Genomic DNA, 22921 nt, shown 5'->3' with positions numbered 1-22921 from the left:
AGGTGTATTCAGCGGATAATCAACAGAGTTACCAAATGTTACATAAAATGATATTTGTTGACTTTCCAACAAAAATTTACTCATGAAACGTTATAATTCATAAGTATTATTTTATACGCTATTTTAAACTGTAATGAAAAATAGTTATATTAAATAATTTTCGCAACGTCTACCAATGACTAATTTTTAACAATTTTCTGGTAAAAATCAGTACCTTTTTTAATTTAGATAATTACTTTACTGTTTACTCTATTTCAGTCAACGTAGTAATATTTATAAAATAATATTTTTGGTAAATGTATAGGTTTGATCCCCCAATGGAAATTATATATATTTTAATTTTTTCAATTATTTATATATTTTAAAAATATATGTTTATTTATTTTCTTCTTTGGGCAACCAAAATTATATACTTATACCATATTCTTTATTTATTGATAGTAAGAAATAATAAAGTGTTTTAAATGATTGTAAGCTTCATTATATATACATACATATAATACGTATTCGAGCCTTAATTCATATCATTTTTAATATAAAAAACATATTTTCCTATGATATGTTTAATCAACCAAATTCATAAACTAAGTATCCACAGCGTTTCATCAATTTTTGTTCACATTCTAGTCGAAACAAATTGCTTTTACCTTTCAATTGCAGCTGAGCCTAGAAAATATTTTTGTTGAAATAAGTTAATCATTAGATATACATACATATGTATAAGCAGGTCATTTGTATGAAAGCATTTACCTTTTTATTATCACAATCTAATTTATTTGCATAAAAATTGAATATAAGTGGCTTTGTACGGTTCACGACAACGACGTTGACATCAAGACACGGATGGCTACCGTAACTGATAATGCAATCTTCTAAACTTATTTCATCCAAATGTACAGAGAGCAAAAACAATTTTTGAAATTCCAACTCGCTACGTACATAGCATGCATGAAAGTGCAACACACGTAACGTAGGTATTAAAGAAATGTAAATAAGCATATCGGAAAATGCCAACGGATCGACGGCCAATACTATTCGCCTCAAATGGGAATGCATTCGAAAGCTAATAATTTTTGGAAATATTGCTGTAATATCACGTGAATATATCCCCTCAATGTGCCGAGTGTTGTGCAGCTCCTCGAGTTTATTGTGGAGTGAATCCAAATTAGCTGTCGAGTACAAATCAGTGATGTTTAGCTCCTTCAAATGATGCAAATTCTTTAATTGTGGCGTAAAATAAGACAACTCATAAGAATTAACAACCAAATGGCTTAGAGTACAACATTGCAGAGTATCTTCCGCTAGGTGTGGATCCTTCATTTTAAAACTTTTCAAGATTAATGTATGTAATGGCAATTCTTGCAGTATCCGCTCTAAGTAGTTAAATTGAAATGTATAACAGGAACTAAGTGTTAGTTGTTCCAAGTGTTTCCACAATACAAAGCCTGCACCTGTAAATTTTCCATTTGGTCGCAGATGTTTTAGGTTTGGGAAAATATCATGTAAGGTAGTTACAAATTCGTGTTCCAACATCTCTAACCCTGTCACAGTTATACAGAGGTTGTTTGTTTTGATAAATTTATATCCACTTAGCAGACTAATCATATCTTTGGAGTCAAGTTCGAGTTGTAGATTTTCTACATGTTGATGCACGACGCATATAAATTGTTTAAGCTCATGGAATTCGAGTGGCATTTCAGGTGGTAACTTTAAACGCAATTGCCTTTTATATTTTGTTTTCCACATACTCCCAATAATATCAATTAAACTTTCATTAGAGAGTAAAAGTGCTATTTGTTCTTTCAATGATAAATATCGTAAAATCTGAATCAAGCAATCTTCATTCAAAGAATCCATATCTATTAGTTGAATTAAAAAAAATGAAGCCAAATAAAAACTAATTTAGAAACTTTATTCTTTGCAGATTTGACTTTTTCAACATAAAAAGTTTAGATGAACAAATATATATTGGCAAAGCTAACGCATAGTATATCCAAAAGTTAAATTTGTTAGGATAAGCAAAAAATAATATGAACCTATTTTTGACATTTCTTCTCCCAACAGCTGTTACAAAACAGTATTGCTAAGTTACATTAAATATTCATCATTCATAAAGATACCGGAAAAAATTAACTAATTATTTACTAGTTGGAGAGATACATAAAAACAGTGTTCTTGGGAACTGTAATTGATAAATATAAGTGAGTAAAAAAAAAAATTCCTTAAATTCTACGAAATGTGTTTATAATAAATATTGTTATATAATCATCAAATTAACTTCTCAAATTTTAACAATTTCGAATATATTCTAATACAAATATATTTTGTAATTAGTAATAATTATATAAAGTTTTCTGATAAATTTTATTTATTTCTATTCCTGAAACTGTACACTTACTAATTTTTTTGGTAATTACTAAACTATGGTTTAGTACCTAAAAACACTTGACAACACTATACACCTTGTTTACTTCGGCTTCTTTGCATATTTCATTATTTTGCATTCTTTATTGCTTCACCGTGCTGCACAAATCATCTGCATTTCGAATTATTTTGCAATAAAGGCCACAAATTTTCGTTTTATATAGCCATTTTAACTATGGCGTCTATTGCTAAACCTGGAGTAAGTAAAGAAATAACATAAGCTAAAATATTCAAGTAAAAATACTCTGATCTTTTTTCAGTCAAGCGGCTCCAATGCCAGCAGTACAACAGCATCCACGTCGACACCTGCCCCTCCAAGTAACATACAGGAATTCAATATTCGTGTGCCTAAAAATTTGCGAAAGAAGCATCATGTTATGCGTTTTAATGCCACATTGAACGTTGACTTTGCGCAATGGCGGGGTGTTAAAATGGAACGTGAAAATAATATGAAAGAATTTCGTGGTATGGAGGAAGATACTCCAAAATTTGGGGCAGGGTCCGAATATAATCGTGATCTTCGCGAAGAAGTACGACGAAAAAAGTTCGGCATAATTGCCAAAAAATATAGACCCGAAGCGCAACCTTGGATTTTAAAAGTCGGTGGCAAAAGCGGTAAAAAATTTAAAGGGATTCGTGAGGGTGGTGTCAGTGAAAATGCAGCATTCTATGTGTTCACTCATGCTCCAGATGGTGCAATAGAAGCATATCCATTGAATGAATGGTATAATTTTCAACCGATACAGCGGTATAAATCTTTATCCGCTGAAGAAGCAGAACAGGAATTTGGACGAAGAAAGAAAGTTATGAATTATTTTTCGCTTATGTTGCGAAAGCGTTTGAAGGGCGACGAGGAAGAAGAACAGGACCCGGAGGAAGTAAAAATTAAAGGAGCAGCCAAGAAACCGAAAGAATTAAAGATTAGTGAAATGGATGAATGGATTGATTCTGATGAAGAGTCTGACTCGGATGAAGATGAAGAGAAGAAGAAGAAAGAAGAAGACAGCGATGAGGACGGTGGCAAGAAAAAGGGGAAAAAAGGTCTGCAGAAGAAGCCAAAGAAAAAACGTGACGTAGATGACGAAGCCTTTGAGGAATCGGATGATGGTGATGAGGAAGGACGAGAAATGGACTATGATACGGAGTCTAGCGAAGAGTACGCTCAATTTTTGTTTATAAACTTTTTTTGAAACAAGTTCGAACATAATTTCTCGTATTTATAGTGAGCCAGATCCAGAGTCTAAATTGGACAAGGATATGAAATCGGTAGCTGAAGAGGATGCCCTGCGCAAATTGCTAACATCGGATGAAGAAGACGAAGAGGAGGAGAAGAAATCGGATGAATCTGATAAGGAAAAGGATAAAACTAAAGAAGAAGGAAGTAGCAAAGAAAAAAAGAAAACTAAGAAAGTCTCAAAAGACGAAAAGAAAGGTACATTACGATAATTCTAATTAATAATAAAAGTAGACAGTACCAAACGCCAAACTGATTATATCGTCAACTAAATTATTATTGTTTTTCAGAATCATCCAGTGATTTTAGTTCAGACAGTAGCGACTCTGAAGATGAAAGTAGCAGTAGCAAGAAAAAGGCAAAGGAGACGCCAAATATCAAGAATACAGTTAACAATAATTCACGTTCTGCAACACCAACTGGAACTTCGCCTAATAGCGCAACTAAACGGAAAGTCAACAATAGCATGCCTAGTGATCTTACAGCCTCGGAGAACAGTAACAGCCCTGTAAGCACACCTGCGAAGCGTACGAAAACAGATACTACACCCATAGTGCCATCAACATTCGCCGGTGTAGTAAATGCTAACAATAAAGAGTAAGTGCTCTAAAGGAAATTTTTAATTTTATTAGAGTAATATTTTTCTTTTATTGTTTATTTTCAGTGATTACGGTATAACTGAAGAAGCTGTTCGTCGTTATTTAATGCGCAAACCTATGACTCCGACAGAGCTCTTGACGAAGTTCAAAAATAAAAAGACTGGAGTCTCTAGCGATCGTCTTGTTGAAACAATGACCCAAATCCTAAAGAAGATCAATCCTGTTAAACAAACCATTCAAAACAAGATGTACTTGAGCATCAAGCCAACAAAGTGATTGAAGTGTCCAACGATCATGGTCTGATAAAGCATGCCGTAAAATTGTATATTTAAGAATGTGCAACATATTAGCTGTTAAACTATTTAGTTGTTTTACGCAGTGTTAATCAGTAAACAATGCTAAATAAAATAGATTTTTTTAACAAAATTGAAATTTTAAAATAAAACATAGGGTTGTTCAACATGAAAAAATTATTTTCATGGTAAATATATATGGATTATATAACAACGAATTCATTCGTTTTTTAATAATACAAAAAGTATTTAAAGTTTGTGTAACATATCTGGATTTTACATATTTATTGTGAATGAGCCATGGAAAACTCGCAGTCAATCGAATAAGAAGAAGCATAAAGTTGTCCACTTTTTCATACGGAACGAAAGATTCTTAAAAAATTTTAGCAATTGTGTTCTAATCGTGGTAAAAAAGGCGGTGATAAAAAAATGCAGCCTGCTCGATATAGAAAAGGCCGCAAAAGTGAAAACTTTAATTTTTCTTAAGTAAATTAAAAGAACAAATTCACGTGAATTAGAAAAGGCAGCATATATATATGGCCCATATATATATTTATCGGCTGCGAATGGGCTCACACAGCAAGGCTACATCAAAGGAGACATTCGTAAAGTAGAGAATAAAGAGAAAAGTCAAAAACAAAAACCCAGAAATATAATAATAAAAGAGACGAAAACATATGAGTAGGTGTCTATAGGAGGTGGATAATCGAATAAAAGCGAAAAAGCAAGAGTTTAAAGTGTTTGTCAAGCCACAAGCAAATCTACAATTAAAAAATAATAATAAAGAAAAGTGAGTGTAGTGAGAACAACGAAATATTTGCTAAAAGCTAAAGGAAACCAAAATTGGCAGGAAGGCGTTTTTGGGATTGAAGGTGGGCAAAAAGTGAACAAAGCAAAAAGCCTTACAATTTAAAAATGTCGTAGAACAAAAGGGCAGGTAAAGCAGCTGATAAGGAAATAAAACTGAATCTTTTAGAGACATAGTGGAGCATAAAACATTTGATACGGTTTTTGTAAGTTTTGATATATGTTTTATCTTTGTGCATGCACGGTATACAATTATTAAATTAGTGATGAAGTAAATGAAAATAAACAAAAGCGTGCAGTATAAAATGTTACATTCCAAATCGTTTACGTTCATGAATCTTGCATAATATTATTTAGCAACATTATTTTTTAACATGTTTCTACTCTATTTTGTGATTCTTTCTTCGCAAATCGTACGACGCATTAAAAGTGGCACGTACAAAATTTTGTTTTGTGATTTGGATTAGCTTTTTACCACATAATGAAGTTAACACAAATATGTATGTACATAAATTTAAAGGATTTTTCATGTTCGAAAAATAATAATTAATATATCTTGTTTTCCTCTGAAAATTGTATGAAATAGTCACTTTTAGTTTAGAGAACAATCGTTAAAAAATATGACTCCAGTGAGCACCACGTCTGCTAATGGCTGATTTGCTTTGACAATTATGAAATGGCCCGTTGGTGCGACATGCTATTGAACTAGCGTGGAATATTCATGTAATATCAAGTACAAGGGCTTCGCTTGTAATTGTGTAGTTTTAAGTTCAAGTTCTCCCTGGACCTAAAGTGTTGGCCTTTTTAAATGCAACAACGCTGAATACGCTGATTGTTTTCCAAATAAAAATGTTTTTGTATTATTTCACAATAAAGCTATGAGCTATTGCTACCACATTCTCACTTAACCCATCATGCCAACCACCTGTGTGTAAAATTGATATAATAATTGTGCTGATCTCGACTGCTCGTCTATATCTTTTGAGTGTTTAAATGTATTATTCGGGTATATGTGTAGTTTGCATTTCTAAATTAGCGTGTTGTCAATGTGACAAACGATTCGGTAAAATGCTCAGAAAGAAAATTAAGTTGTTATGTTGTCACCTATTAGAATTCATCGATTTGTATATACATATGTACATATATGCGGATCTATTGTTTGTATTGTAGCTATGGGCTTTTTTATACATATATGGCTTTTAAGACCAATTTTATATAAAAATTTGCCAACCTACGAACATTTGTCGCAAATTTAATTACATAAACAAACAAATAAATATGAGTTTGGTGCCATTGTAAAAATAGATGTAAAAAAATAGTGTATCACCCTATTAATGAATGTTATCTGATAAACAAATCATCAATCAATAAGCATGTGTTAAAACAAATCTCTATTTTGTTCGAATAGTTCGAAAAAACATTATGTTGGATTAAATATACACAAATGTGTACACATACATATGTATGTTTGTATGAACACCTATAGACAAAATAGTAGGTGTAAAGAGTTTTTACTTAATAACTTTGAAATACTTATTTGCCGTTAAAATAATTCTTTCTTGCTTTATTAAACCTAAATATGTCAAAAATCTTTCATTCCGAATAATAAAACTGGTAGTTTTTCCAAAATATGAAATAGCAGTGACCAAAATAATAGGTTTAAAACATTTTTTTTTAATAAATTTGGCAAATATGTCTGTACTCAAAGGCGGTCATTGTGTCCTTTATCCAAAATAAAAGACCAACGCCTTGACAAGACCACCATTATGTTTCTGTCCCATGTTTAATTGGTTTTTTATTTGCATGTCACTGAATTTTTTTCACTAATTCGGTTTTAATTGATATGTAATATAATTTTATTCATAGGCCCAGTTAAAAACGCCACGCTAAATGAAAATATTTGCTGGAAATATGCAATGGTGACATGTATGTACATATGTACAAAATATACATATGTATGTATGTACATATGTGTTTATAAATTTCTTTGTAATCACGCAACAGATTCTAATTTAATTTTATTTGCATTGCTTGAATGCATTACTCACAGTGACGGCGGTGCCCTCATCATATATACTACACACATAAGTACATTCTTATAAAGGAGAGAAATTAAAACCTTTTCAAGACTTACAAACTCCACTACAATAACTTTTAACTTTTAGATTTGAGTATTTCCAATTGATCGGTACTGATTGTACCAAATGTAGGAAAGCATTCCATTATAGTGCGGTTGTGTCCACTGCAAAAACAATATATGCATATATAAATATGACGATGTGTAATTTGAAAACTTCCTCGTAAGTCAAAGGACTTTAAACTAATGTTTTTCACACTTCTCTTGTCGAAAAACCATTTTAATATCATAGCTTTTCCAAAAATAACTTAAGCGCTTATTTTTACCGCTCTCATAGCCAGGATACTTTGTTGTATCAGCGTATTGTTATCTCTTCAGGTTGCTGTTCGTACCAAATGTGGCAATTAACTTGTTTACATACCCCTTGGACCAGAAATGGTCCTTATTGCTGAAAATAATTTGGCTTCAAAACGTCGCATCTTCTTGGAACTTTTCAAAAGCCCATAAAGAGAAGTGATGTCACTTGAGAAGGTCGAGCGGTTTCAGTTATTGCAGAAGCTGTATTTTATACGCATTCATTTAGGATCTCGACGTGAAATACGCCAAGTCGTTCCATACGTCAGACCGAGTTGCTGCAAACGGCGCCGAATCGACTCTTCAATACGAAATTTTATATTAATTTAAAATGAAAATGAGTAATCTAATTAGCAACAGAATTAAGTTTGAACACTATTTTTTTGTAATTTTTACAGAAAAAATTACCAGAATGACAACGGAAGAAGAGAAAGAGCTAGTGAACTGTAGTCCCATAACTGTAGGTTAAAGAAACGATCTAGGCTTTAATCCCTCAGAGAGTGCTTGATGAATGCGTTTGAATATGAAGAAAAAGTTGTGGCTCTAGGCTCCGATCCTGTACTAAGCCATAATCGCATCATAATGATTTAAGGGAAATTCACTGTGGTAGTTGCAGGAGTTTTCTAAACATAGAACCCTTTGACTAATTCTACTAAATTTCTAGGATTATTCTCGACTAATGTTGACCGAATGTGAAGAAATTACAAATCCCACGACAGCCGGTTCTACGCACCGGAATTGACTTGGATTTTATCCGACCAAGGGCTGTTTTTTCGGCGATCTAACAAAAAAAAATTACAAAAAGTGGTTTTCATCTTGATAAATACGGCAGAATAACTTAAAATTATTTTGGGAAAGTTTTCTGCTGCTACAACAATAGCAATCTATAAATTTAGTGCATACATAATATTTAAACAAAACCTTTAGCAAATTTTCTGAAATAAATAAATGTATTATTAAGATTATTAACGGGGGACCCAAGAAGAAGTACTCTTTTCAATAGCCGTTTCCGACAGATAACGCGTGAGTTTTGCGGGGTTCACTCAACTTATGGTCGATTATGTTGAGTGTACTATTCGCAACACCATCACCCATCTTGGGACCAATTGTTGGATAATATTCAACCGAATAGACCACGACCAGCACGCAGTCAAAAAAAAATATAGCAGTCGTAGCAGAGAGAGTAAACGAATTATTTTTCAGTCAAAATTATGTTTTTATTATGTCTTACTTTCGCTTGTATTATTATACATATGTGCACGTGTATTTACTATATTATTGGTGTTTACACATTTTAGATACTAGGGCGCAGCTTGTTATTCTTATCTGTTCTGTTCTTGCAGTTTTAAGGCGTCTCCCCATTTCCGAAGGTCAATTGATTTTAGATGGAGCTTCTACATTTCAGAAATATGCCCGCTATATCTCACCTGTCGAAACCTCTTTAAATAATTTCGTATACTTAATTGTCTCTAATCATTGAGTTCCTAGCCGCACATTCAACGCGCTTAACTCTAATATCGATAGAAACCGAATTTCCGTTCTGCAATCATAAATTCAACATTAATTGGTGAATATGTACATACATATGTGTTGGGAACAGCGGTTTGGTTGGCACACCATAACACATTTTCATGATTCATTTCGTCGAATAAACCAACCGATTTGTGCTCAATAGCGCCACAATTTACGATCCTCATTTATGAATTTACGAGTAGTTGAACCGTCATTTTTAGTTTCATGTGCGTATCAACGCTAAATGAGCTAATTTTTTTCCTTTCCACTCCAATGTTAGTGCAAAATAAAATGAAATGAATCGAGAACATCAGTAAATTGAGTTATCAGCTGTGTATAGCATATAGCTATATATTATATGTATATATATGTGTGTGTATTTGTATGATAAATATGTAGTGTTAGATTAAATTTAAGTTGTAAAACTTATTTAGCTTATTGAGACGTCTATCAGGCAATCGCTTGAAATTCAATATTCGTTGTTTACATAAACCATTTCATACATTAAGCCAAAAAGGTTTCCGGAAATTGTAATACCTCCTTCGACCTCTTCAACTGACAAGAATATTAAAAACGTGAATGATATGATGCTTTAAAATCGCCAGGCAAGTGTTAAAAAGATGGCAAGAAAGCTCGATATCTATCGCGAGACCATTCGAATGATTTTGGTGGATATTTTGGGTATGAAACGCGTTCTTGTTCGACTCGTCCCAATATAGTTGAACTTCTTTCAAAAAGAGTACGATTAGGACCGAATTTAAAGCCAAAAGGCAATTGATACGTACGAATCGACCACTGTATTCACCAGATTTGGCTCCGTGTGATTTTTTCTTGTTCCCCGAAACCCGTTTTTAGTCGATGGAAGAGATACAACAAAATTCGCTGAAGGAGCTGAAGGCCAAAAACTGCTTATGAAAAGTGTTTCGAGGACTGGAAAAATCGTTGGCTTTGTGTTTTCTTTACAATTTCGGGGTACTTTTTTGTCAAAATGTATGTATTTGTGTATTTATGACAAGCCCTTTGTTGGTGTTACGTAAAGGTCTGGAAGATAATTTAAGGAATGTGGTGTTGTATTCAGTAGTAGAAAACCTCTTAAAAATAGAGAACACGAACTCTATGTCGTTTTGACATATGAAATGAAGTCGACATTGTACAGGATATTGATTGTCATAAGTCATGTTACGAGTATCCAATGAAGGACAGAGCACTATTCCTCGGGTTAAAGCAGTGGTCTTGAAATATTAACTCTCTTCGAGCGTCAATAATTTGTCATTTGAGGCACTCACAAGAGAAAAACTTGTCTAACATCTGTAAAAAGAAGAACAAACGTTAACTTCGGTTGCACCGAAGCTGAAATACCATTCATAAATAAGAAAAATTTTCCGTACAAGGACTTGATTCTTTTCGTTCAGTTTGTATGACAGTTGAATGCTATAATCGTTCGATCTGAAAAATTTTTTCAGATATTGTAGTAATTCTTTGTTGGCGTAAACACTGCTTAGGCGGTTATATCCGTCCTTTTCATTGGGTTTTTTTTTGCACGGATTCCAAACACAGCGCACAACCTTGAGATGATTCGCCTTCTCACTTTAGCTCGCCTTCAAATGGATCTTCTTGAGCCATATGTAAAATAATCATTTCTGGCCATTCCCAATGGACTAACTTGCTCAAGGTATAAAGAACTCGGTCGCTTTGACAAAAGTGGTTTTACCTATTTAATAAGGTATCTGCGTCCTCTCTTATATAGAGTCTTTGTTTATATATAGTTTTTGATAAAAGTGCAGCGCCCAAAGCTGGCGAGCAGAAAAATAATTGAATCATAATGTAAAGTAAAATTGACATCATCGGACCTAAGGGAAGATATTTTATATGAGTATGTTTAGAGAGACATTGACGGAGTTCACTTTACAAGTGGTATTTTGGGGCCATCAACATTTTGTTCGAGCGTTAAGTCATTGAGAGAAGATATCGAATGATAAGTATAAAAAACTAGTCCACTCATAAATTCTCTAGTGGACATAGTCTTTCATTACATTCAAATGAATTATATTTGCGAAAATTTAAAAATAATCAATCATAAAAATATAATTATTTTAAGAAATCAATCAGAAATACAAATAAACTATTTGTATTTAATAATTTTCTAATACTTTATATAATAAAAAAAATATATTTTTATAACAATTTTCATTTTTAACAATTTTGTTAAAATAAAAAGTTCGCGAAAATATAAAAAAATAACAATGTGGCAATGCAACCCTGGTGGTAGTAGTAAAAATGCAAATAAATGGAAATCATGATAATACCCGGTAAAATCTAAATAGTTAAAGCAATTTTTGAATTTTGTCAACTCAGCAAAATGATGATTGGTTCGTTGCCTTCAGTCGTTCAATGATTGCATTTATAATCGCTTCAGCTCTAGATAGATAACAAATTACATGAAAAATAATGCAATTTATAGAGGGTGCTTCTGTAGAGCGTTTAATATTAGTTGTTATTCATAAAATGTACACATGTTCATAACTAGAGTATAACAATATTCAAGGATACACCGTGGCTTCTCATGAGTGCACTAATATTCAAATGCTGTCCCACCTTTAAACCAGCTGAGCCTAAAAAATGACTGCAATGTTTTATGGACAGGAGCCTATTGAAAACCTTGTACCCATTCTAATAGTGATAACCTATTTTAATATAATATACAAATGTAAAATATCAAATTTTGTCCCAAACCTTATTTAGTCCGATAACTATGTAATAAGCTCCAACAAACATATGTATGTATATTTGATTGGGAATATGTGATAAGGCACATGATTTTCAAGAGGGTCATTGTCAACAAAATGTTATTTGTGGACACATATAAAGGAATTCCATATCAGTCATAATTAACAGCAATGTATGTAATTTAATATAAAAATATTAATAAAAGTACAAACGCGACATTGAAACCTGCACTTATACTGAAAAATATATTCTTGAGCTTCTTGGTTATTTGTAATTAAAATGCTTAAAACTGATCCAATGTCTGAAGTCATTATAAGTAAATGCAAGAAAGGTCTCTACTATACATTCCTTTTAAATATTTAAAGAAATGTTGGCTGCGACCACGCAATAATGGTATAATTTTGACAAACTGACAAAAAGCGGACACGCTTCATAGGCAAAAAAAAAACACAAATGTGTTGAGCCCATCTATAAGAGTTGTTGGGATCCTCTGCTATTACTCTGATGCCAACATAGCGATTTTAAAACAATATTTCTTTCCCTTTTTCGATGTTATAGCCATTAACAGAGGTGCATGCACGACTCGTATGAAGCAAAGTTTCGTTGACTTCGCGATACTTTTGCTTGTGGTAAAATAAAAAGGAGAACTGCGTTATATAAACTTAACCGAAGAGTCTGTATGTAATATTTTACGTTAATGTGGAAAACGTCAACCAGAAGATCAGGTTTAGACCAACTCCATTCATTTTTACATAATTTTCAAGAAAACCATTTAACTTCATTAAAAAGAAGTAAAGTCAGGTAGAAAATTGGGAATCATTATATACATACATATGTATATGCTATATTGAGGGCAGAAGAAGGAACGGCCTCATTCCACTAGCTTTTGACATTGCCCATGTCAAATATTTCAAGTAACTTTATAAATATATAACTCATACACTGGGTGTATGGAAAATATTGATCCGATTCAATCCATTTTTGACACACGCGCACACTATTATTTGGGTTCATATATTCGGTATCTGGCGGCTTGAACAGTTTTGGTCCGATATAGATAATTTTTGGTCATAGATATGGCATATGGTAGACATGATTTCGCCCATTTTCGCACTATAATATATGAATGTCACATACCGAATACCCTATAGAGTCCTCTCTTATGATCTCGGGGGTAAAATTTATGGCGTATTTATTTATCATGGCACGAATGGTTTGGGAGATATATATATTTAACCTTTTAGAAGGCGAGGCCACGCTACTGCGATATCAAATTATTGTTATATATCTTAATTTAGTGTTTAGTTATGGCACTTTACTGGTCTTCGTTAAAGGGTGTTTTGTTAGCATGGCTGTGGCTCGATTATGATCTTCTACGAATTCCTCCTGCCAAGGAACACGTGTACCAAGTTTCATTGCGATATCTCAATTTTTACAGCTTGTACAGTCAGAAGGGCAGACTGACTGTCCGGATTAGAACTCGTTTTTTTATCGTGCTATATATACATACATATTTATATATAATCCTATATATTCTGCTGTTAGATCGGTTAGGGTTATTTGTTTGAAAAAATAAAAAATTATATAAATTTAAATTTTTTTTGAAAATTATTTTTTCTTCTTTTTTTCAAAATTTATAGAAATTCACATATTGATATCAGGTAAATTTTGTGTCTTTTTTCATTTCATATTAAGAGTAAACTCGTAATTCATTAAGGGGTCAGTAGGGTAATCTGGCCTGTTTTTTTGACATTTTGTTTCCATAGAAATTTTTATTCTACAACAGAACTTTTTTCACATATGAGGCATATTGTGGAGTGTATAAACAAATTTTTTTGGAAATTTTAGATGACATCTGTCGGACAAATGGCTGGGTGAATGAGAAGCTGTTTTTTCACTGACGGACACGATTTCTCATGTTTGGATCATCTGAAACTCAAAAACCCAATTTATTCTAAAAAAGTACGTGAATGGATATCGTCCCTGTTAGAATCATGAAATGTTGATAAATAAGAAAGTTTTTTTTTTAATTTTTCTCAATTTTTTTACGTAAATTTTGTCATAACATTGTCAATAAATTATAAAAAATATAATAATCCAATATGGACGATAGCCAGGCGTTTTGTGAACATTTAAAAAAAATTAAATAAATCGGTTGAATAGTTTGACCGGAATCATGTCCGCCAGTTTAAAAAAGTGTGTGCTTGAGAAACACGCGTTTAAAGTTTGGGGTGTGTACTCCGAGCGCTCCGAACGTTGAGTGGTATTATTATTTTTGGGCCTTTTTCGAAACCTTCCAATGGTAAAGTGAGTTTCTACATTAATTCTAAGGGCATAAGGGAACAGAAAATACAAAAAAAAAAATTTTAAAAGATCACCCTGCTGTTATCTTTTTTGGTACTTCCCTTTCACTTAGCGCTGTAAACACTAGAGATCTACGCCGTAGATAAGGGCTCCTGAGGGCATCCACTCGCTAGAAATTATAGCTAGCAAAAATATTTTTGACATTGAGCTATTCTTCAAGGCTTCAGGCATGTTCAACTACTTTCCCATGCTAAAGGTGTTCTCTGTTAATAATAATAAGAATAATGTTAAGGAAAATATTACTAAAATAATGTTAGCAATTTGTATTTGTTGTTGTAACTAAAATTTTTGTCTTCTTACTCAGATTCATCGAGACATACAGATCAATTCGCATTACCAATGAGACATGCAAAACGTTTTGCGGGACCACAGCGACAACAACATCAACGCTTTCTGAAACGAATATACGATCCACTTTAAGAACAAAACCTAAAGTTTGGAAATAAAATCAAATCAACAAAGAAAAATATCGTCTGAAGTCTGGTTGACGGTTTCAGTGCATTCTATGAAATTACTAGGAAAATAGAGAACTAACAGACAACCACAATCAGAATAAACGAAAGTAAATACGAAACACTGTACCAAGTGCAATCAGCGATGGAGCTCCGAACGCGTTCAAAATGGATGCTCTTGGAATTGTTCGCATTTTGCGGACTCTCGCTGTTCACCCAGGAGGCGGCGGCACATGTGCTCGTCTATCGCAGAATAAATAGTTTGGTAAATATTACAATATTTAATTTAAATGAATGTTGCCTTATTAAATGTTAAATTTTCTTTAATTTTTGTGTGTGTTCATTTTCTTATTTTATGTTTATATTTTTTTTTTGTTTGCATGGTTTCTAATATACTTGTATTAATATTTTTCAGTTTTTCTCTTTTTCTCAGCTAATTGAACAGTATAATGATTTGCCAGCGCAATTTGGTCCGAGTCTACCGGCGAATGGCATAAAAGTCTTCGCCATACCAGCAGCTAAAGATGAATATGCCTGCGGTCCAGTGCCCGGGCCACCACGCAAAGAATATCCCAATAATGCAAAATTCGTCATTATAATCGAGAGGTAACAAAATGAATGGCATTAATTTAAACAAAAGCACAAATTATACGACTAAACTAATAAATTTGCAGAGGAGGCGGCATAAACTGTACTTTTGAAAAGAAAGTGCGCAATGCGCAGGCGGCTGGTTTCGATGCCGCCATCGTATTCAATAATGATGGCGATGATTTGGGTGAGTTGCATTCATTAACGCTTAGTCAATTGGCATAATCTCCAAGCAAACCTTATGTTCTTAATATTTACGTATTTATTTGCAGAGCAAATGTCAGCGAAAAATTCGAGCGGCATCTATATACCGGCAGTGTTTGTTGGCCACACAACCGGCATAAATTTGATGACATTTTATACGCCAGACGTGATATTGGTGATAAACGACGAGCTGCCATTCAATATCAATACGCAATTGATTTTACCATTTTCGATTTTAATTGGGCTTTGTTTCCTCATAATGGTAATCCACGATATACCTGACTTAAATTTGTTTTTCAGTTTATATGCCGTAGTTAGCAGAATATTTTAATATAATAATAATTTTCTATAATTTTTATAAGAAAGAATATCAGATCAAGTTATAATCATAATCAATAATGTCTGAAAGTTGTTGCGTATTTTTGAAAAAAAGATTAATTTAATTTATTGGTTAAGTATATTTTTTAATTTTTCTTTTTTTTATTATGAAGGCTTATTATATTTATTAACATTTCTAATTTATAAAATTTTAATTTAGAAAACTGTTTAAATTATATTTTTGGTTCACTTAATGTATATTTGTTTGTATTTGTAGGTTATTTTACTTAATTCATAGAATTAATTTAAAGTGCGATTTCATTTTAATAAAATTGTAATTTTCTCATAAATTGTTATAAGGGTGCTTGATTATTAGTTAATTTTTTCTAAAACATATAAATTTGTTTTTGTGTTAAATATTTAAATTTTACTGAAACTAAATTAAAATATAAAAAATAATTTAATCAGCGTAAAAAAATTAAGTCCCTATTTGTATTATGTTATAAAAGAATAAAAATTTAATTTTTTTATAAACTATAGTCACAGAACATAAAACTGATTTCAGCTAAAATTCGCAATTAATTCCATCAAACATTTAACTTTTCGAAAGCAACACAAAACAAACCAAAAATAATCATAATAATCTTTTGCTCACTCCCACAGATTTTCTACATGATTTACAAGTGTGTGCGTGAAGAACGTCGCTTGCGCCGGCATCGCCTACCAAAGAATATGCTTAAGAAACTGCCGATCTTGAAGTACACAAAAAATTGTGATCTCTCACAGGACACTTGCGTCATCTGTCTGGATGAATTTGCCGAGGGCGACAAATTGCGTGTGCTACCATGCAAGCATCGTAAGTTCAGTCTTCAAACCTCCGTTTGGTATTCCATATATAAAACAAAAACCCGACTTTTAATTTCAAATGCTTACAGCTTATCATAGTCACTGCATTGATCCTTGGCTAACGGAAAATCGTCGTGTTTGCCCCATTTGTAAACGGAAGGTTTTTACGAAACGCCAGCCGCGCGCAAGCAGGACGAATCGACAATCTTCATTGGATAGTGTAACTGATACAGACGACGACACAACACCTCTGCTGCCCGCCACACAACCGGCGCGGGTCGGCGGTAGCAGGCAGACTAGTGGCAATGCGACAAGCAGCAACAGTGCCGCTAGTAGTGCACGCAGCGCTGGCTCAGCTGGTGGTCGACGTAATGGTCGTAACACTACAACTACACGGCATGGCACCTTTAGGCGTGCACCAACGAACGATAGCCACTATGTCACCGATGTCACTTCCGATGAAGAGAATGGTAAGTGACCGATTCTAAAAAGCTTTTCTCATATTTTTATTGGGGGTATTTGATTTTTTTGTTTCTTAATTCTGCATTACCTTAAAATATTTTACTTAAATCGTCACATTTTTTTTCAAGTAATTTTTCTTATTTAGTTCATTTTTGAACTTATTTTTGCTTAGTTTAATGGTATACGATGTTTAAGGACTCGATTTTTTGCTTAATGTGCGCTATAGGATCCTAAAAACATTATTCAGTGGAAGAAACATGTTTCGAAGCGTTAGAGTCAGTAAGCTTTCCTGTAAACTACTTACAATTTTTTATAGTTTCATCTTTGTTTAAAAATTTTTAAGTAAAAATTTCCATACACAATTTTTTTCAACACATCTTCTTTCTCTTTAATGGTGTAGACACCGCTTAAGCGGTTATAACTGAGTTAACAACAGCGCGCCAACCGTTTCTTCTTTTAGCAATTTCATACAGGTCATCGTTCCATCGAATGCGATATTCGCCGTTGCTAATGCGCAAAGGACTATAAATCTTCCGCAGAACCTTACTCTCGAAAAGTCGTAACGTCGACTGATCAAGATATTGCCATCGCTCATGCCTCTGCACCATATAGTAGGACAGGGATGATGAGTGACTTGCAGAGTTTGGTCTTTGTTCGTCGAAAGAGGACTTTATTTCACAATAGTCAACTCAGTCCGAAATAGCACCTTTTGGCAAGAATTATTCTGCGTTGAATTTCGAGATTGACATTGTTGTTGGTATTAATACTGGTTCTAAGATTGACGAAATTATCTACGACTTCGAAGCTATGATTGTCAACATTGTCGTGGGAGCCTAGTCGCGTGTGCGACGACTATTTGTTTGATGATCACCAGACCCATTTGCTTCGCTTCCTTATACATTCAGGAGAAAGCAGAACTAACGGCGTACGCCAGTAGCTGTACACTCTTATAGAATATGGTACCGTCACTATTTAGTTCTGTAGCTCGAACTATTTTATCCAAGAGTAGATTGAAGAAGTCACACGATAGGCTGTCTCCTTGTTTGAAACCTCGTTTGGTATCGAACGGCTCGGATAAGTTCTTCCCGATCCTGACGGAGCTTTTGGTATTGCTCAATACGCTCGACAGAACCTTACACGCGATGTTTAGTAGACTTATCCCACGGTGGTTGGCGCAGATTGTGGGGTCTCCCTTTTTGTGGTTGGGCAGAGCACAAGTAAATTTCAATCTTTGGGCAGGCTTTCGTCCGACCATATTTTAAAAAGAAGCTGATGCATGCTCCTTATCAGTTCTTCGTCGTCGTGTTCCCTCCATAATTTTAGTATGCTCTGGGCATCGGTCGCTATATCACCTTAGTGGGTTCTACAAGAGTATGCTCCGTTCTTGAAACCTTCTGTTAGTCGCCGCATTTTTTCGCTTCCGTCTTCAGCTTTCAGTATCTATCCCATCCTACACGTGTTGTGGTCGATTGTAACGTTGCGAAGTAGACAGTCTGTTGTATCTCCACTGCGACACGGCACTTCTGATCGCGCCAGCTGTTTTTTTGCCTTTTCCGAAAACCAGTGGTTACTTTTGCAACTGTGCGTAAAAAGCTTAGAATGTCGTCCCACAGTTCCCTTATAACGGGTTGCTGATGAGTCCTCTCAAAGAGAAGGAGAGCAAGTCGAGTAGAAAACAGTTCGACTGTCTGTTGTGATTGCAGCTTCTCGACGTCGAACCTTCCTTGTGTCTATTGACGTGCGTTTTTTGCTGCAAAGAGGCGGGTGCGAATCTTGGCTGCAACAAGTTAGTGGTCCAAGTCGATGTTAGGACCTCGGAGCGCACGCACATCAAAAACACTTTTGTCTATCACAACATCATCGATCTGGTTGGTGGTTTTCGATCCGGAGATCCAGGTAGCTTGATGAATTTTCCTATGCTAGAATCTAGTACTACAGATACTCGGACCTCGGCGAAGTCGATCAGCCTCAACCCATTTGGGGATGTTTCGTCGTTGGAGCTGAATTTACCGATCGTTGTGCCAAAGATACCTTCTTTGCCCACCCTGGCGTCGTCGAGACAAATATTGACATCGTGACGGTGTGCTTCAAGCGCTCATAGAAGGCATCCTTGATCACATCGTCCCTCCCTTTCGTCGTGTCGTGGGCCCAAATCAGCGATATGTTGAAGAACTTCGCTTTGATGAAGATTGTGGCTAGACGTTCATCCACCGGGGTGAATGATAGAACTCGGCGACGGAGTCTCTCTCCCACTACGAATCCCACACCAAACTTGCGCTGCTTTATATGGCCACTGTAGTAAATGCCATAAGGACCTAATTGTCTTAGTCCTTACCCCGTCCCATTCGCTTCTTTAAAAAAAAAAAACTTATTTTTTTGTAGAGAATTAACATATATCTACATATGTTCTGCCAATTTCTCAATCTGTTAAGTAGTTTGGGAGCATATTTAATTAAAAAAAGCAAATCGTTATTTTTTTATAATATTAGTAAATATATGTAGTTCTCAGAACAAATTTTGTATGAAAATATTAGTTTAATAGAAAAATGTTTAAAGAATTTTTTATAAGAAAAAAAACCGTAATTACTCTACAAATATAATAAAATATTAATTTTGTCGAAAATTCTTCACACATACAACTCCCTCGTATAAAGAAAATACGTTTTTTATGAAATATTCTTGTAAAGTATCTTATATATATGTTTTTTTTTTATATTTTTTTTTTATTTAGTTTAATGTACTAATTTAATAAATATGAATTGAAGTCCACTAAATGGTTTGTAATGCATTTTAAATTTTTCTTCTTCTTTTCAGTACTATCATCACAAAACTCCCCCGCCCGTAGTGCACGTCGTGTAAATCCTTTCGACCGTAGACCGAATATTCCACCGCACGTTGTCGAGCAACTGACCACAACTAGACGCTCTATCTGGCGGCTACCACTATTCAGGTGTGTACGAGCACATTACATCATTTGATTAATTATGTTTCAAAAAATACTAAATAAATTTATTTTCAGCTTCTTCCGCCGACCACAGTCTATAAGCGTTGCAGCACCACCCTTCCTCGAGGAGGTTGTCCCTCAGCCACATATGAATGTTGCCATAGCTATAGATGCTGCAACAGCACCAACAACAACACGTGCTAATGCAGCCAGTAGTGCACCATTAGCTAACACAGCCCCCCTAGCAGTGGCCCACTCTTCGAACAACATTCTCAATCCGAATTTAGCAGGTTCCTTCAAAGAATGTGATGATGACGACGACGACGACGATGATGAGTTGCCGCAGCAGTCAATTTATGAGCCAGTCACAATTGTAACACGCAATGAAAATAATACGAACAGCAGCGAAACAGCTGCACCAAGGCGACAACCACAACAACAGCAGCAGCAGCAAACGCAGGCAACAGCACCAGCCACACGCACGCAACGCATATGAGTGTGAACTCCACAGATGTGGCCGTCACAAACTACAAGAGCTAGCACCAAATCAGACATAGCCTTCGAAGTGTGGTGGAGTGAGAATAGCAACGTTTATATTTTAAATAAAATGATATGTAGAAATAAGTGAGTTGAATGCATATACAGCTGTGGTCATTACTATGTGTGTGTGTGCGTGCGTGCAAAAGAAGCGACCACGAGCGTGGGAGCGCGTCACAGCGTCAGGTGCTAATACTGCTTGCTAGCCCACAGCAGATGTTAACGCTTATTGATGGAGCTACAAGAAATTGTGCTCTGAGTGTGTGGAAACAACTGTAAATTTGATAGTTTTATTAATTTTTAATTATTTGATTAGAATTTTACAAAATGTGTATACATAAAATGTGATTTAATATTGGCTTCGGTAATTTGTGTGCATGCTTGCAGACACACATACATACAAACAATACTTAGTTATAGGAAAATACGAATGTAACTTTTATCATCTTACCGCTATGTAAGTACATGTAAGCATAGAAGGAAATGAAAAATACGTACTGCAATAACCTTGATAAAAAAGAAAACAAATGTTTAACAAAAAAAAAAAAACTAAAATTAATGGAAAATAAACAATTGCAAGTAAAACTTATTTGTGTAAGAAGCAGTAACTATTATAATATCACCACAGCAACCAAATTGTCTACATACGTCTATCTAATAATATATAATTATATAAGGAACTGTATACAAACATATATACATATATATTTTTACAATTATAATCTATTTTTAGTTAATCAAAAACAAAGACATTTGTATTCTTTCATTTTTACCATTTCGTTGCGTCGAAAGTTAAGCTTTTGCAGTTTTATTTACCACTACAATTTATGCCACAAATATCGACAATTACTGTATTGGGTCGAACTATTGGCGCAAGTTCAAACTACAAGTTTTCGAAAACATTTTAAATTGCAAATACAACTAATTTTTTGTTTTTAAATTTCGTCAGGGGTAAATTTTTTGTTTGGCTCTAATCTAATTTTTTCAATATTAGCAAATTTACACTAGTCCACAAAGTATCTGCAGAACAAATTTGTACCAATCTATTATTTACATGCATCTGTGTAAGCAGTTTTATGTCTCTTGCATCGTACGGCTTTTATTTGCTTGTTTTCATTTTTTATTTCCGTTTGTTGAATACTGTTTTTTTATAAATGTTCATCACCTTCAACTCACATAATATACATGATGTTTGTGATTTAACGTATGCAATAGATTTAACTTAAGGTTACCAACTATAGCATTGTAATAATATGAAATTATTAAGGAAAAATATTATCAAACTATTAGCGTGACCTAAGAGATCACGTCAATTGTGAAATGTAAATATAAAATGTTCCAACAATAAAATACATGAATTAATGACTAATATGGTATTCCAAATAAACCCCTGACTTTTTATTACCCCTATTTCACAGTAAAAATTGAAAATATAAACTAACGGCCGAAAGTTTCAAATCTAAAAATTTTTCAAACGAGTAATTTTTATGCAAAAAATCTTATTAAGTTATTAAAAATAATCGTCTATCTGAGAAATTGATTTTAGGTGTGCGATCTTGTCTTGGTTTCAACAAATTGTTCATTGGAAAATAATTATTGTACCAACTTTCTGAGAGACATTTTAAATGGAATAAAAAATTATGTGATTTTATAAGCTTTGATATAAGAAAGAGTCGGAGGGTTGTAATTGCCCTGCAGTAGGCCTGCAGTTAAAAAACATTTTAACCATGGCTTCTAATTTTCATTTATTTTTAATGAATATTTCAACCAAAATGATCGATGATCTCGAATCCAATGAAACTTCGAAAATTTCATACGATTCTTATGGAGAAAAGGTGGTGATATGCCCGCTGAAAAAAGCAACTCGTGTCATATATCAATAACTATGTACTAGGTGAAGCCAAACTTAAAGTATATATTTTTTTAATATGAAACCACTTTTGTTTGCATACGTTGTCAACGTTGAGAGAAACCAAAGTTAGAAGAGGTTTGGTTGCATGAGCTGATTGTCAAGCCATACATAGACCGTCTTGTCCTTTTAATGCCAGAAGAGGCTCAGTTTCGTTCACTCAATAGATTTAATTTAAGTTTACCAACTATAGCATTGTAATAATTACTTTATTATTTAATACTTCATCTAGTCCTTAAAATTGCGAAACTTCTAGTTACCTAAGGTGAG

The 22921-nt window shown here is 33.9% G+C and overlaps 3 protein-coding genes and 1 long non-coding RNA gene across 11 annotated transcripts in view; 2 read left to right on the top strand and 2 right to left on the bottom strand.

Moving 5' to 3' along the window:
• Positions 1 to 22921, bottom strand: part of LOC125776537 (uncharacterized) — a 182155-nt gene that overhangs the window by 114142 nt on the left and 45092 nt on the right. The window lies entirely within an intron of this gene.
• Positions 459 to 2219, bottom strand: LOC105228538 (uncharacterized). The gene is made up of 2 exons (XM_011208412.4): positions 751 to 2219; positions 459 to 666 (listed from the first exon to the last, which is right to left on the bottom strand). Exons 1-2 carry the CDS (start codon positions 1855 to 1857, stop codon positions 568 to 570), a joined length of 1206 nt encoding a protein of 401 aa, XP_011206714.2. The 5' UTR covers positions 1858 to 2219; the 3' UTR covers positions 459 to 567.
• On the top strand, positions 2469 to 4683 carry LOC105228539 (general transcription factor IIF subunit 1). The gene is made up of 5 exons (XM_011208413.4): positions 2469 to 2623; positions 2685 to 3580; positions 3648 to 3856; positions 3949 to 4255; positions 4323 to 4683. Exons 1-5 carry the CDS (start codon positions 2600 to 2602, stop codon positions 4531 to 4533), a joined length of 1647 nt encoding a protein of 548 aa, XP_011206715.1. The 5' UTR covers positions 2469 to 2599; the 3' UTR covers positions 4534 to 4683.
• Positions 4861 to 22129, top strand: LOC105228540 (E3 ubiquitin-protein ligase RNF13). Of its 8 annotated transcripts, none has more exons than XM_029551216.2 (9): positions 4861 to 5422; positions 14696 to 15108; positions 15277 to 15449; positions 15518 to 15618; positions 15704 to 15897; positions 16617 to 16809; positions 16889 to 17269; positions 20076 to 20211; positions 20281 to 22129. In XM_029551216.2, exons 2-9 carry the CDS (start codon positions 14989 to 14991, stop codon positions 20699 to 20701), a joined length of 1719 nt encoding a protein of 572 aa, XP_029407076.2. In that variant the 5' UTR covers positions 4861 to 5422; positions 14696 to 14988; the 3' UTR covers positions 20702 to 22129. The 8 variants fall into 8 exon arrangements, with proteins under 8 accessions (XP_029407076.2, XP_011206718.2, XP_049305062.1 ...); XM_011208416.4 differs by having other exon boundaries at positions 15259 to 15449; XM_049449105.1 differs by having other exon boundaries at positions 4861 to 5487.

Source organism: Bactrocera dorsalis, chromosome 2, assembly GCF_023373825.1.
Source record: "Bactrocera dorsalis isolate Fly_Bdor chromosome 2, ASM2337382v1, whole genome shotgun sequence".
NCBI classification, from domain to species: domain Eukaryota; kingdom Metazoa; phylum Arthropoda; class Insecta; order Diptera; family Tephritidae; genus Bactrocera; species Bactrocera dorsalis.
The sequence above is the reverse complement of the archived record's forward strand: the minus strand, read 5'-3'. Positions and strand labels throughout refer to the sequence as shown.